This window comes from Perna viridis, chromosome 8 (genome assembly GCF_037379345.1).
Source record: "Perna viridis isolate PV_CMFRI_1.1 ecotype Kerala chromosome 8, ASM3737934v1, whole genome shotgun sequence".
In the NCBI taxonomy this organism is placed as follows: domain Eukaryota; kingdom Metazoa; phylum Mollusca; class Bivalvia; order Mytilida; family Mytilidae; genus Perna; species Perna viridis.
The window spans coordinates 28237777-28255064 of NC_142452.1; the positions used below are offsets into that span (position 1 = coordinate 28237777).

General features: G+C 34.9%; 1 protein-coding gene across 1 annotated transcript; it reads left to right on the top strand.

Annotated features, from left to right (window-relative positions):
- Positions 1-580: 580 nt before the first annotated feature.
- LOC148610086 (uncharacterized) lies at positions 581-13117 on the top strand. Its single transcript, XM_088542130.1, has 8 exons — positions 581-889; positions 3801-3868; positions 6585-7199; positions 8262-8415; positions 8984-9106; positions 9939-10076; positions 11001-11150; positions 12475-13117. Exons 1-8 carry the CDS (start codon positions 805-807, stop codon positions 12645-12647), a joined length of 1506 nt encoding a protein of 501 aa, XP_088398256.1. The 5' UTR covers positions 581-804; the 3' UTR covers positions 12648-13117.
- The last annotated feature ends 4171 nt before the right edge of the window (positions 13118-17288 follow it).

The window sequence follows — 17288 nt, forward strand, 5'->3', positions numbered from 1 at the left end:
CATTAAATGTCGTCTCCACACTTTTCACTTGCTCTTTACATTACTGACGAATTTCGGAAAGGGAATATATTTTGTTGTATTTCCATCAAACCGAGTGCTGATGTAACGATATGATAGGTGTATATTGACAGAGATTCGCACATTGCTCACAAGTGATGTAAAACCCGTTTTTTTGTTTGTGTATTTTGTTATTTTGTTTTTGTTATGGCTAGAGTTGTTTTATCTTGTTTTGTTTTTGTATTTTGGGAGATGGGACTGTTACATGAGCAAAAAAGGCTCATATCAATAGCACAAAAAATTACGATGACTTTTTTTAGAAAGTAACTTTCAATATGCTCGGTCCTACGCGCGCTTGTTAAGAATCGTTCACCACCACATCTGAAGATTGATTTGAAGTGAGATAAATAAGATGCAGAACCTCCAAAACTCGAGACAAGAACGCCTTCACAAACCACAGCGTTATTATGAAAAAATAAACCATGAGTGCAATTCAATTATTAGAACAAACGTACTACATGTACATGTATTTATCTTCTGTGCATTCCGTGTTACCCCCTCCTATTAATTTAATAATTGTTTCAATGTGTAAGTAAATATACCTTATTACCAGATTGGTTGTGTGAAGTGTTCATCACATTATAAAAACAGTCAATCCGCATTAACCGAATGCACGTGTTCCAAGACACTTCAAAACTAACAAGGGTTAACGAGGGTAGCCCTATTATCTTAATGAACTATGTTAATATGATTTTGGGAAGATACAAAGCTATTTTTTGAAGTGGTACTATATTTACATGATTGAAAATGTTTCACTATGGTGAAAAACCTTTACTGTGTGTATGTGTGTTCCTTACTGTCTTGGATTTGAGCTTTACTGATAAACTTAAAGGTAAGGACAAATTGTAATGATTTTGATATATTGGTTCTCTTAATTTGAAACGGACGAAATAATCTGTGTTAGAATTATATGTGGGGTAAGGTAAAGTATGTGTATGAAGGAAGTCCTACTCAACCCGACTACATTTTTTTTATGATTTAACAAGAAACAAACATTATTTTAGATTAGGATGCGTTGTATCATTTTTCATTGATATACAAACAAAACAAAATAAAACAAGAATCAAAACAAAAACACACACATAAACACACCAACACACAACCAAAGACGAACATTAACAACCGTCAAGACGAAGAATGAAAAACAAACTTTAAATAAAAGCACACAATTGGAGATTTCGAATGAATCGAAACCATTTGTTTACTCTGTGTAACATGTTTATCATGAAGACGGATGTACTTCTATCCTTTACGTGTATTTTTGTCTGGTTATCACCGAAAGCAATTCAGTGGATGTTCGCTAGAAAAGCAGAGAACGCTTATACTACCAGTGTATCTTGTCCATGCTCCGCTCTTACATTCTCATGGATTCTGTGTTACTTGTCACAAGTTGCTTTTGTTTTCATCTTTTTTTGTAACCATTTACCTTTATTCCCCAATTAGCCCCATTTTTTTCCTAACTTTTTAATCCTCACTTTCAAAATTTTATTCTACATGCACATGTATGTCAAAACCAGGGTCAGACGCAAGAGGGTACCTGGGAGGACTTTGGACCCCTCGAGAAACACCAAATGATTGAAATATCCCCCAAAGCAATACTTTACATGAAATCGTGAGCAAACAATAGGAAACTCCCCTATTACAAATAACCCTCAAAAGTACACGATAGCCAAATTAAATACATACGCATTATGAAATTTTTCGTATACATGTAAACGCCAAGTTTACTCTTATCTGTATGATAAACCACAAGCTTTCTGGATGATATCTCTTCAGTTTCTGTATCTTTACTAAGTATCCTTGACATAAGTGTATGAAATTATTTACCACGAAAAGCCCATCAAGTACAAATGAATTAAGATAAGATTTTATAAACACAAATTCGGTATAGATCGTGCTGTGTTTACATTAAAGTTTTTTTATACTTTTATCTGTGACTTTTGGGATTGCTTAGATAAAAACAGTATATGAGTTTGATATTTTCTTCAAGGATTTTAAAAATGTTGTTTACATGTACGATTTTTTCTTTTTCACTTGCTTATGAACAACTTTGAGCGATCTGTGTCTCTGCTTATTATGTTTCGTGCCTGTTCATTCACCAGAAATTCGAAGCATAAGGACGTTTGTTGCACATTTAGTTGCTCATTTACTTTTGTTACTTTGTATGTATGATTTTAGTTACTTTATGTTCTTTGTTGTGTATGTCTGTTTTCCATGTCTGGTCTTTGTCCCTGGATTACATTCTTTTGATTACCGCTATAACCTTGGTTTCCTTGATTACTCTTTGATTACCACTATAACCTTGGTTCCCTTGATTACTCCTTGATTACCGCTATAACCTTGGTTCCCTTGATTACTCTTTGATTACTGCTATAACCTTGGTTCCCTTGATTACTCTTGCATCAAAACTACAACTGGTCAAATAGTAAATTTCAATTATTGTCCCCTGCTCTTACGCTTTGATTCCACTCTGATATTTGATGAATTCGAAAAATACCTTTTAATAAGAAAAAAAATATATACATAATTATCAAAGCCAGGAACCGGAGGGTATTTAAATTTGGTCCAGAGATTCAACAAACTTCTAGAAGTAATGAGACGGCGACTAATTAATCGCTTTACAGATAAGTGGAATACATTTCTTTCAAGGAAATGAAACAAAGCTTTTTCAGTAGACTGTACGATAGATGTAAACCTCATCTTTGAAAGGATTACTGTCTGTCAATTAAGAAGGCATTACGACGTCTTCGCGCGTGTTATCTGAATTAAATCGGAAGTTCATCGGCTAGATTTACAGATAAAACTACTCTAAACATACGCTTATTCAATTATTCTGTTGTAAATCACTTCGCCTCATAACCATAAAAAAGGCTATTAAAATGTGCTTGAAACAAAAGATACGCGTAATGATGCAGAATAAATACAGACTAACGTAAAGACCAATTCACCATTCTTTACACGAAACATCACGAAATATTTACAAAGCAGTAAATATACAGGAGACAGCTTTGCCAAAGCACGATAAATCCGACATCATTTAAATCTTTCAAAACGTTTAGAAGTTGTCTGAGGACATGTTGACCAATGGGCGAATGAGCAAAACTGTTGTATATATATATAAAAAAAACATACGCACTGTGCTATAACCAATCGAACGCGCCTTGCTACTAGTTCTACGAGGATAAAACAGAGAAACAGGGGTAAATGCAAATTTGTTTACTATTCAAATTGTTTAAGTTACCGAAAAATACATGGCCGATATTATTATTTTTAAATTAAGAATATCAATAACTAAACAATCAACTTTGTTTTGTCCTCGTAGAAACAGGTACGTGAGGACAGGGCCCTGTATGGCACCCCCATATCCTCTCCTCTAATTATTATATATTTTTTTTAAATTACTATTTATCGTTTATTTGCATCATAAATGTACCAATATGACATAATATCATCGAAGATATGCGGCTTTCTATCAATATCCATATATTCGATTACATTATGTTATGTTGGTACAAACATGATGCAAATAAACGATAAATAGTAATTTTTAAAAAAATATGATAATGAGGATGGGGGGGGGGGGCTATGGGGTGCCATGCAGAGTCCTGTCCTCAAGTACCTGTGCTCGTAGACTTCAATGATAATAATTAATAGCACGGCGCGTTTGATTGGTTGTAGCACAGTGCGTATGCTTGTATGCTTGTATACCCTGTAGATATTATCGATTTTAATGTATTTTGTAGATTCGTTTTTCCCAGCAAAGGCAACGAAAGAGAGACATAAGAGAGACAATGACGGCAACAACTTGCCTGTAAGACACATATTGGTTCAGTTTTGCTAGTAATAGTTCATGTAAATGTTAACGATATATCAACATTGCAGGTGATCCGAGTTGTCTAAGTGAAGTATTGACATATTGAGTCGTCTCAGGGCCGATTAGTCTGAAGTATTGCCCTGCCAAGTCGTCTCAGGGCCGAGTTGTCTGAAGCATTGCCCTGTCAAGCCGTCCAAGTGCAGAGTTGTCTGAAGTATTGCCTTGCCAAGTTGTTTTGTAGCCATTTACATCATGATTTTATGCCCAGTTTGGTATAGATTAAAGACTGGAAAACGACATAAAACTTCATACACGCCTGTATCATGTATCGAACTTCTTAAAACAATGGTGACTGTTCACGGTGTAAAAAGGAGATGAGTATCACGCAGTCAGTGCAGTGTCTTGTTTACTTTTCTTTTCACCAGTTGACAAAACAGATTTTGACTTTCTGAAAGAGTAATCAAGGGAACCAAGGTTATAGCGGTAATCAAAAGAATGTAATCCAGGGACAAAGACCAGACATGGAAAACAGACATACACAACAAAGAACATAAAGTAACTAAAATCATACATACAAAGTAACAAAAGTAAATGAGCAACTCGGACTCCACTAAAAACTGGGAGCATGGACCAGGTGCACCGGTAGGGTAAGCGCCCTCTGCTTTTCTAGAAACACCCGCCGAGTTGCTCATAAAAAGTCAAGTCCGGGGTAGACAAACAAGGAAAGGAAAACTATGACCCGTTGAATAAATCCGTTTTCATGGTGCTGATGGATACACCATAACGATCCACGAGTTCATGATGACGACCATAAAACTTCTGTAGTGATGACTTCAATCTTGTAGCAACATAACCCTGTTCTAGAAGCCTATTTGTTAGAGTTCTAGCGCGATACAAAAAGTCTGCATAGTTTCGGCAAGCTCTGGCATAACGTATGAGTTGTGATATGAACACTCCATACGCAGGAGCCGAAGGGATGTTGCCACAGATGAAAGGAAAGTTGACAATTCTGAATGAAAAGTCATCACGTTTGTCGTAAAGTTTGGTCAATAGTTTTCCTTTATCATCGATTTCTAAGTGTAGGTCAAGATATGAGGCTGACTTCAAAGTGTCTGTAGTATCCTTTATCTCAAGTATTTTTGAGTAGATGTGATGCATCCTATTCCCGAAATTAGGATTGTTTAAAGATAATACGTCATCTATATAGCGGAAACTGAGATTGAATGATCTAGCCAAACGATATTATTTCTTTCTGATCAGATCAGCTATAAAGTCAGCCTCATAAGAGTGAAAGAATAGGTCAGCAAGTAAAGAAGCACAATTTGTTCACGTTGGAATGCCGAGTGTTTGTTGAAAAACACGTCCACCACACTGGACAAATATGTTGTCGATTAAAAATTCCAGCATTTTGTAAACATTTTCCTCTGTATATTTGGAAGATGATTTGGAATTATTTCTTACAAAGTATGAGGAATCTCTACCAAGAACTATATATTTATATCTAGGTGTACCATCTTTTTTGGAAAAACAACGATGTATAATGTTTTTAAGTCGGGATTTTAACTGAGTATGGGGAATAGAAGTATACAGTGTTGAAAAATCATAGGTTTTAATGATATTATATTCAGATAATAGTCTTGAACTGATTGTGTCCGAAAGATCTTTCGAATTTTTCAGGATCCACATTGAATTAATACCACTGCGGGAGTTACAAGTGTTGTGGTAGGACTGCAGACCCTCTTTGACAGTTGTGAGTATAGAAGTTAAAAGTTTTGAAAGAGGTTTGGTGGTACATTTTGCAGATCCAGCTATGAAACGTTGTTTGTATGGATTCTTGTGAAGTTTATGAATCCAGTACATAGACGGTAAATCACAATCATCGTCCCTGGTAGAGAGACCAAGAGGATAGAACAGATTTTCCACAACCTCTACTTTGGAGAGAGTTGTAGCAGTATAGGTCTTATCACTGCTATTATTTTCTACGTCTACCTCTGATAATAAACATTGGATATAAAACGTTTTGCAGACAAAAAACAATGTTGTTTTGGGCTTTGTCTGCTGGTACGACAATTTGCTACCTTATAACAACTCATGTATATATTACCAAATTTCCTTTAATTTATTTAAGGAGGTAGACCTAGGGTGAGGGACATAATTCATGAAATCAGTGATATATTTGTATCATGTTCAATTTCACCAAAGCCTCTCAAGCTTCCGTTTGAAACAGAATAAAATGAATTCAAGTTAATTAGATGCTGACATAAGATGGATGTACAATGCTGAATACAAACGTTCCAATGATTTTTAAGAGTTGTGTCCCTTACCCTAGGTCTACCTCCTTAAATGCTTTTGCTATTTGCGGTTGTGGTTTCGCACTAGATGATTACAAAATAACCAGACAGAAATAAAAAAAGCTTTTATGTATAATATACATAATTTTATTCAAAATATAATTTATTTATTGTTATACATTTATTCAAACTTTTGGTCCGGGAGATGTTTTGGCGAAACATGCTGCATAAAAAAATACGCGGAGGATATTTTTTGCCAAGTTAAACAGCAAATCACTTTCAAGAAAGGTAATAGAATGTTTCTACTGATCGCTCTGAATGTAAAATAGACCCTGAACCGAACAGAAGGCACATTTTGTTCATAATGAGTAATATATACCATTATATAACCTTTATCAACCATGCCTTTGGGTTTTTTGTAGCCTTTACCGGTTACGAGACGAACAACTTCCCATGGCGTTCCCGTCGAGTTCAGAAACAGCCGTACTTCCCAACAACAGCAAAACAGGAGACAAGCATCCAATAACAACCAATATGGCGGATTCAACGAAGATTCTGCGAATAATGACACAGTTCAAGTCGGTAGTGATGTTGCGATGGAATTTAGCAGTCGGATAGGTGAACAAAACGGAAATTCTCGATCACAGACCACTTCCAGTTCATCGACGGGAACTAGAACTGGAAACGGAATAGGAACTGGAACTGGAACCGGGACAGGAACAGGAACAGGAACCGGAACGCAATACCGCTATACTAGCACTGTGTACTCCGGTCCTGGTTCTGTACCTGATTATCGATATCGCCCACCATATAATCAGCTGGGCTTTTCAAATACAAGAAACAGACAACAAAATCAAGGTAGTGAACGGTCACAGTATTCACCTCATCTGGGCTCTGGTGTGAACTATAATTCTGGTGACTCAAGAGTTCAGTTCGTTGGCGGAGGATCACGCCATCCAATTTACAACAGAAATGAGAGAGTTTATGGTGGGAGTTCGAATCACATTCCAAACAGAGGCGTATTGTCAAATGATCCTGTAAGTTTTTTTTTCTATTTTATGAATACATTTTGAAGTTAAAATTCTCTTCGGTCAGTATTTTCGTCAAGGGACGCGATATGCATAGACATGCGTATAGAATGTAATAAGTATTACCATGCGGAGAAATGCGGTAAACCTAAAGCCGGTCAATACAAAACAAACATTGATTGGTTGATTGATTATGGATTAACATTTCATGCATTTCAGGAGTAAAACAATCAGTCGAACATACCCTACTTTGTCAGACACGTTGAGACTGATTTTTATTGTGCAAGCTCGCAGAAGCAATAAACTACAGTTAGGCAGGCCTCTGACTCCATTCGACTCCAAACCAACCAATCGTCATTCTATCCCCTTAAATACATGGTGTATGGCGGAGAAGCATTGTCATATTCATTATAAACAGCTTTTTCATGTCCCATCACAATCTTTGAAAAAAGGAAATACTACCAAAATTTGTAACCGGTTTTCTTGATAACTATTAATCATTTGCTTTTATTCACCGAGAGACTTAATTTGATAAAAATCAAGTGTCATCATAACGTGAATACGTATTGGATATTCTCTGACTCATCTCCCGAATGATGAAGATAAGCACTTGATTGGTCAGTTAATTATATATTCATTTAACGCCGTACACGAAGTACAATAAACAAATTTTACAACGAAGAAAGTGAACAAATATGGTTTGGTTTCATCATAAAATGGTAATGAAAGCGTACAGGACCAACCTGCTGTTCAGACGTGAAATACTGTTAATTGATGATTAAAATTTAAAAATTCTTCGAAATCTTACCCATTCCCGCATCAATCGTTTCAGACGAAAAATGAGTTTAAATCATCGTGTTTAATAAGTTCATAGTAAATATAAAGCACGCTTATTTTCATTGAGGTGCATTTGATCCGAGCTCTCGCTTTAGTTTAGCCGCACACGTGAATTTTCCTTCAGCTGTTTCAAATATTTACACTTGTTATTTTTTAATTATATATATGTTTTCAAGATATTCTTCCATTGAATATGATTCTATCGCTATGGTTTCTAATTTTACTTTGACATAGACATGCCCTACTGATACAACCCAAGTTTACATCAATAACATGGACTGCACACAAGCGATTAATACTCTTGGCACTTTCATATGCTACAACTATGAGAGAGTGTCCAAAGAGTGCTGTGAACGATGTTTGCCTCAGAAGAGATCAGAGCATGTTCGTAAGTTACAAGAATAAAGACCAAGAACACAAGTGTCTTTTCATAAAAAAAAAATATGTTCAAGTTGACTTTTATATCTTCGGTTTAGAACATTTATCATGTCAGTCATGTTTTATATCATAAGAACGATAACTCTGTAAACTCTCATCGAAATTTGTATTGAAAATTGTCTTGATTAATTGTAGTACATTTTACATAGCAAATAAGAAATATACTTTGAAGTAAAAAGGAACAGAATTTTTTTTTGAAAAACTTCTAGGCTTGAACATTGCTCAAATTCGCCCACATTTGGTCGACATATTGCCAAAAAGTGGAGGTTTAAGCCCCTAAAACACCTAGATCCACCACTGCTCATACCATTAACATCTTCTTTATAAAAAGTCGAGTCATAAGCCGTACAGCTTTATTTTGTATCAGCGAAATTATTGACGGTAGACATATATTTGTCCAGCTTCTAACTGAAGAAAAGTAAACTAAATAGCTTTTTTTTTATTTTGCTTTTGTTTATAGAATTCACTCTATCGCTTTTATGTTATGATAAAGACACATGAGCCTATTAACCCTACAGGTTGTGAGTATGGAGATTGGTCGTACCAGTGTAGGAACATTCAGCCATTTGACTGTTACAACCAAAGAAACAAGGAGATTTGTTGTCAGACATGTCAATACCACAGGGATCGGCAATCTGTTGGTAAGATTGAAGTGTTACTGAACACAAATACAACGAAATAATGATCAGAATAATACAATAACCACCTTATTTTACAGTTTGAAAAGATTATCACCGCAGTCTGCCCAATGGTGTGAGGATCTCCTCATCGTTCATTGGAGACCAATGGGTGACCTTGAGCTGACATTGTTCATCCCGGTTGGGTTGTTGTCTCGTTGACATAGTCACCGTATCCATTCTCCTTAGATTAGAGAGAAGCTTTTGAAAGGGCCTCTAGGATTAGCACGAAAACTTTGATTTTCTCTTCAGTATATGAAGTTGGAAACAGTAGAAATTGCAGTAATCATACTAACTTTCTTGATATGGTCTAAGCTTCTTGGCTCTTAGTTCATGGCCGTCGCTTCGGATATTCTACTCTCGCCATGAACGGATTAACAGCTAAGGAGAGTTTTAAGTTTTAACAAATTATACACGGTTTCCATCTGCCATAGACAGCTTTTTCTCCCGAAATGAACTTTAACAAGAAGCACAGTGTGTGCTTGCAAAAAGCAGGAGCTGTTCAACTGATTTCACCATGTTTCGCTTTGCCCGTTTCAGTGTAACTCTTTAGTTCATTTGAAATGTTTTTGAATTTCTCTTGGTCTATTGTTCTTTGGTTTTCTTTATGTTCCCATTTTTTACCTGCCGATTTCTCCGCGTCTGATACTTCGAATTCGTACTTCTATTTTTTTCTTTTTGAATTCCAAACATGTTCCGTATCAATAGATTTCATTTGACATAAAAATATCGCTGCCGACCCGGGTATACGAAGTAAGTCAATGCATCTGTAACAAGTAATTATTTGTACTTACAGCAATATCAGGATGTGAATACGGCGACCTGACTCCGCGGTGCCAGATCATCAGGGAGAAACGTCACTTATGTTATCTCCCTGAAAACCAACGTCTTTGTTGTGTGACGTGCCCGTCATTGGCCGACAATGACGCTGGGGGTATGTTTACCTTACTATATATCACATGTTGTAGACTCAAAAGTTCATAACAGGCATGCCGCATACCAGAAATGTTTTAAGGAGGTAGACCAGGGTAAGAGACACAACTCTAACAAATCTTTGGAACGTTTGTATTAAGCATTTTACATCAATCTCATGAAAGCATCAAAGTAACTTGAACTTATTTCATTCTGTTTCAAATGAAAGCTTGTAAGGCTTTGGTGAAATTGAATATGATACTAGCACATCACTGATTTCAAGAGTTATGTTCCTAACCCTAGGTCTACCTCCTTAAGTGCCATACTCTGTGATGGTCAGGCAGTGAGTGGTGCGTCTTAATTCTAAATTTGGTCTGTTTTGCCTCAAATATATTCAATACACCTTTTAAACAACTGAAAAGCTATTTTAATTTATTCTGAAGCATTTGCGGCGTAGATATTTTTTGACTGTTTTTAAAAGGAAAAAAAGTGTGGGAAATTTTCTCGCCATTTTCCACGGTGCATTTCAACCAAATTTGACCTATTTATATCTTAAAAAAGCAAATTTTACAAAAACTTTGATGGTCATTTCTTGAGGTTATCAGGTAAAAATACTTTGGAAATGTAATAAAATCTATGCATTTGTTTTTCATGTGCCACACCTTATACACATTTCGGAGAAGAACTTAAAAAAAGATGCCATTTTCCCAGTTTTTAAAATTTTCTGGTCGTTCTTTTAATTAAGAAGAAAAATTTTGTTGTATAGCATGTAAGAAAGATACAACCGCATGAAATGAATCGTTTCAAAATTATGGACAATGCTAACTTATGTATTTGATATTTAAGTTGTAATTATGGATATCAATCCTGATCAACAAAATCTCTCAGTTACAAACTTGAATGCAAAAGTTCCAAATGTTTGGATCTATTTATTCTCTATTTTCAGTTTGTAAGTGGGGAGATCAAAATCCTGACTTATGCAAACCCTTTGACAGTCAGAACCAGCTGCGAATAAATTGTTACATGCCGACTGTCAAACAAATCTGTTGTCAATCATGCGAAAGACTCAAGGCGAGAAACAGAGAGCAAATAGCAGGTAACTATGTTCGTTTTGTTTGATATCAAGTCATATATCGTTATATAACAATATTGTACCATTTCTTGCGTACAATTTTCATTTCATATTATTTTTAATTCGTGCCTTTTGAAGTATAATTGTGTTGTTACAATCTTGCATGCCCTTTATATACGTTCTTTTAGTCGCTAATGTTGTTAGCGACTTCTTGTACTCGTAATTGCAATACTTCATATTTGCATATGATTTGCATAACTATATATTACTACTCCACATTAAGCTGCTGATCGGTGTCGTGTTTACCGCTTTAACTTCATACTTCTAGCTTCTTACGAGATCAAAATGTATTTCTTAAATATCATACACATATGTTCTACGTGTGCTTTTTGGTAACCAGTTGTTTTGATTGAGAAAAAAAAACGTTCGGGTCATCACGGTAACGAAAGAGTAATCATATCAAGGGAACCATGATTTTGGCTGAAGTCACCCAATTTTAGAGGATATCGCATTCATGCCAATCTCGGCCAAAATTAGTGGCATAGAATATTTGACGATTAGCGACTTTGAAGACTTCAGTCTTTGATTTTACCTTTGAATATCCTGTCCAATCGCACTTCTTCTAAATAGGGTTAAATTAAAAAAAAAAAAAAAACACACGCAAAGCATGGACATTCACGTAATGTAATAGGTTTAACTGATGAAAAAGGTAGTATATGCTGGATTAACAAATTCTAAAGTTTGTTCACTTTTACTTTCTGAATAATAAATGATGATAAAAAAATCCCAGTGCAAATGGAGGTTTTACAAATGTTTGGAACATAATTATCAAAATTCATATAATTCATATATATTCGTGTCCATATAATGACATAAAAGGGAATTTAGAAACTCGATCAAGATTTTGCACTGTCATGTCAAGATGGTATATTCGCTTATTCAAAGCTTTGAAACCTTTGCCACGCTTCCATTTTTATTACTAGATCCCACCTTTTTATGAAACTTAGTGCAGTACAATGGAAACAACTTTGCGGATTTATAAGGATTAGTGCTCATATCTTATGATTTGTTTTCACATCTAGCATAGCAGAGCATACAAGCTATCGAATGGATACGTAGTTAACAGGAAGTGGACATAGGTCTTATGAGGAGATTGTCAAGATGGAATTTTAGAACTTCCGGTTGAAACCGACCAAACCGAATTTAAACAATAATATCGAACACGAAACTTTTTTAAAGAGATATTCCACGATAAACACGAGGTTTTGATTTGTTGGAAAAAAAACTAACGAGAGATTTGAGACTTTTAAAAGTTATTCCTTAAATATCGAACTTAATTTCTTTCTAGGTTGTGAGTACGGGGATCGTCCTGTGTCATTCAGTACACCATATGGAGTATTAGAGTGTGGCGAGTACATTAGAAGGTTCGGGATCAATGTCTGCAATAACTATGATGTGAAGACGCATTGTTGTTATACTTGCTATCGATACCAATCCCAGTCACTATCGGGGAAGAAGTAATACCGTGGACCAATCAAATATCTGGGAAAGATGCGAGGAAGACTTTTTTTATTACAGATAAATACATATACTTTTCTAACTGATTCCATACACGTATTTATGACCAGTTGACTATGTGTGGAACCAGTGGACTTTTTAAATCTATATATTTTTTTCCCTCTTGCAATATATATATGTTAGACCAATTTGATTCACGGGAAATACGCATTCAAAATGAGACTCACAAGCATATACCCGACACAACGAATCGCGGGTTACATGTATATTGCCTAACCATGGCTTACTTTGTGATTTGAAAAAATGGGAAAAAACAGTCTTAAATTAATAGACATTTATTTGATGGATTAATAATCATGCTTTCACAAAAATCTGTACTTATACTACCCTTGAACAACGCATCAGCATTTTTATAATGTTTGATCATTTCATTGTTGTTATTTGTAATGTTTGTAAATAAAAAAGAAATTTTCTGCCTCTGTAATAATTGGACCTTACCCTACCGGTGCACCTGTTCCATGCTCCCAGTTTTTAGTGGAGTCCGAGTTGCTCATTTGCTTTTGTTACTTTGTATGTATGATTTTACTTACTTTATATTCTTTGTTGTGTATGTCTGTTTTCCATGTCTGGTCTTTGTCCCTGGATTACATTCTTTTGATTACCGCTATAACCTTGTTTCCCTTGATCACTCTTTGTAAAGCTATCCTTGTTTGTGAACTTATTCTTCGGACCTACGACTTAACTCATTACTTTCATACTTTGATTGCTTTTTCAGTGCTCAATTATATTCTTTGAAGTAATAGAGGTTAAATATTATCTTGTTTATGCAGAAAGAGGTTAATAATTTTAAGTCCCACATAATATAATTAGACAGGTTGAAAATCAAAGTTATATTTTGGTAGAAAATATTTTTGTAAACAAGTAATGAACCAAGAATGGCTTTAATATACTCGCTTTGTTTAGATATATAGCAATGACATCGCACACAAGTGGTACATCATTATTCTCAACTTTTTTGCCTCAAATATATTCAATACACCTTGAAAACAATTGAAAAGCTTTTTAGATTTATCATGAAGCGTCTGTGGCGTAGACATTTTTGGACTGCTGATATAAGGAAAAAGTGCGGGAAGATTTTCCCGCCATTTTCCATTAATTTGACCTATAAAATATCTTAAAAAGGTAAATTTTACGAACAATTTGGTGGTTATTTCTTGAGTATATCAGGTGTAAATAGTTAATGCAATAAAGTATCTGCCTTTGTTTTTTAGCTCACTTGGCCGAAGGCCATGTGATCTATAGCCATCGCTTGGTACTTGTCGTCCGTCGTCGTCGTTAACAGTATTTCAAAACCCTTCTCCTCTGACACTACTTGACCAATTGAAACCGAACTTGGTATAATGTTATTTCTTTCAAAAATCGTCTCTTCTGACACTATGAATGTTCCTTAGGACAGTCTGCATGAAATTGATTTGAGGATTTTTTGTCCGTCGACAAATATGGCCGCTGTTACTAAAAATACAACATAGAGGTCAGACAGAAGTTTTCGCATATATCTCGAAAACCTTAAGGTTAAGCCAAATTTTGACCGAAATAAAAGTACTTAGCATTAAAAGATGTATCTGTGGTCAAATTTTCATGTAAATCTGTTCTGTCATTTCATTTTAGAGTTATTGCCCTTTTCCGTCTTTTTTTCGCTATTTTAATTGTTGTTTCCTTTAAAAATCTTATCCTTTGATAATACTGGACATTGATATGATTGTTCCTTAGTTTTGATCATTAGAAATTTTTATTCAAGAAAAAAATATGGCTGCTTTTTCAAAAATAGAATGTTGCTTATCGAACGGGGTGAGCGATTCAGGCTCTTTAAAGAGCCACACCTTACATGCACATTTTCCCGTTTCATAGACAAAGAAGTACTTTAAGTAGATGCCGGTAATTGGCTATATCACAGTGTGTTTTATTCTTAATTTATATATATAAAGAATTTCTTACGCACGTCATTTTGTAAGGCACCGTTGCCTGATTAATACTGCTTTTCTATATGTTAGAAAACAACAAGCTACAAACGGAACAACTACAAACACAAACAAAAAACAAAAAACAAAAACAAAAACACAAACACAAAAACATAATAATTATAATATTAATAAACATTGAAACAAGCTACAAATAGAACAACTACATGGCATAGCTTTCAGTGTGGCAGTGTAGATGTAGAGACACGGAGAACCATTGTATTGTATATATGTCTAAGTAAATATGATATGTTTTACATACATGCTATGGACAGACCATATTATTTCTCAAACTGAAATGCTAATCAAGGAATCTCGTTACATAAAAAAGAAAAAAAAAACACAAACACAAACAAAAAACAAAAAACAAAAAACAAAAAACACAAAAACATAATAATTATAATATTAATAAACATTGAAACAAAATGACTTTCGCGTACAGAGATAACCTTCTATGATATGTTTATAGTATCTGAGGTCACCAGCCGTTGACCTCAAGCCATTTTATTGAGATTTGTCTGGTTTAGTGAACAAGCAAATGAAATAGCAATATTTTTTTCCTTCGCCAAGTTATAAAATGTGTCCCTTATGTACTGTGAATATTTGGTTTGGACAATGTATTTATTGATTTGTATACATCAAGTTTTAGTTTTGACACTTGTATGAGAAGATATTGTTTGAGAGTCTGTCACTTCGCCTACTACCTTGTCATTTTGACCAAAACAGGCAATCTAAATCTCCAAGTAACTTTCCTAGTAAACATGTTTTGAGTTCTTGCTTTTAAAAGGCAGTGACGTAATTTCTTTCCATGCAACTATAATGTTTTGTTAACGTAAAATAATATTTACGACAACCGTAAATCATCTGCCTTCCCAAACTTATTTTCGGTTGTCGTATATTCGTCCTGACAGGGAACTTATAACAATTTATTGTGCTAAACATCGGCATTTCTAAAAGATTGGTCAATTATTGGAGAAACATTTGTTGTTTCTGATAGAAGTCAACATTAGTTAACAAATCACTAGTCCCGAGAGGGAATAGATTATGTTATTCCTCTTTTTCAAATGTAGCAGAAGGAAATTTCATACATCATTTTGAAAGGTTGACCCCTTGATCGAAGATGACGTTTGTGTTCGAATCAATACGAGAAGTAAGAATATTACGATAATTTTCTTAGAAGCGTTCGCTACAAGTTTAGTACAATTTCCATTTAATGCAATCTGATATAATCATTACTAAGAAAGATTTTTACATTAAAGGAAATTATTTTATTTGCCCGACGAGGTTTCTACGACTTAGATTGGAAATCTTATTGGTCATTTCTCATAAAGAACTAGACATTTCTCGTAATGATAGGGAAAGAAAAATATGACGGTATTAGACATTTGGTATAGACTACACGGAGGTATATTCTATTCTAATTATAGGGTCAAAAACATACGTCATTGTGGAACTCCATACAATAAACGTCAAACTGCATTTTATAACAAAGTATTCATGCTATACATCATATTATGCTGGTAGTAAATCAGAAATATATGTTTCTCGTAGAGCATCATAATCTTTCTAATGGTTCTGATTATGTAATTACTCCTCAACTGCATAAAAGCTCATGGTGAAGTCGATGCACGCATGTGACAAGTTTTATTTTCCTCGCCTACTGTTTTATGATATTTGACTTTGATGATATTTGAATTTCAAGGGCATCATCCACAAAAAAGTCCATTTGCATCACTGATACTCCAGTATGAAATTTAAGTTATAACGTTGTGTATGCATACTGTTTCTGAATCAGCATCATCCCAACTTACGATAGAGTACATTTGTATGATGCCAGCTTACACAATACCATTTTCAGTACCAATCCATTGTACAGCCGCTCTATTTATGTATCCTACCTTACTGGTGATTCTTGGCATCTGAGTAAATATACCAGATATTAATATGAGGAAGACAATGGTCATAAGTGCGAGCGAAGTCCGAATCAAAATTATCAGGTTACCTTTTTCCTACTTCATGCCATTTATCATGTTCAACTAAGTTTTTGTTAGGAATTTTTTCATCGGTAAAAACGGCAAAGGGCATTCCAAATATTCGTACAATGACCAGAACTGTTCCTGGTTCAGCGTAGATTGCAGGGTTTCACCTAGACCCTTCCAACCGGAAGTGGCTTTTTGGAAAAAAAGAATAACATAGACGTCTTTAAAACGTTTTGCCTGGCCTGCATTTTTACTATTTCTGAAGCTTTAATGTATTGGACGAAAGTTTCTCAAGTGTCATTGTGATGTATTTTTAGACGAATCTCTATACACTTAAGAGCGAACTTCGCTCTGATAACACACATATTTTGTAATTTAAACATCGAAATTAGTAGACCGAAATGTTACATGTAGCGGTAGATTATGTATGGTTTAAGGAATGAAACGAGATCTGAAAATGGAAGTTCTGAGTTTTAAACTCTTCGTCGTATCAGGATCGGGTCTTCGGTATGTCTGTAAGGCCTTACTAATAGTATGGATGCACGAGATGTCTTACTTTTAATATAAGTGTGATTAAAAAGACCAGTACGGCATAGGTATTTCCGGTTGTATTACGCCTACTAAATTCGTCAACATGCAGCAGTTGT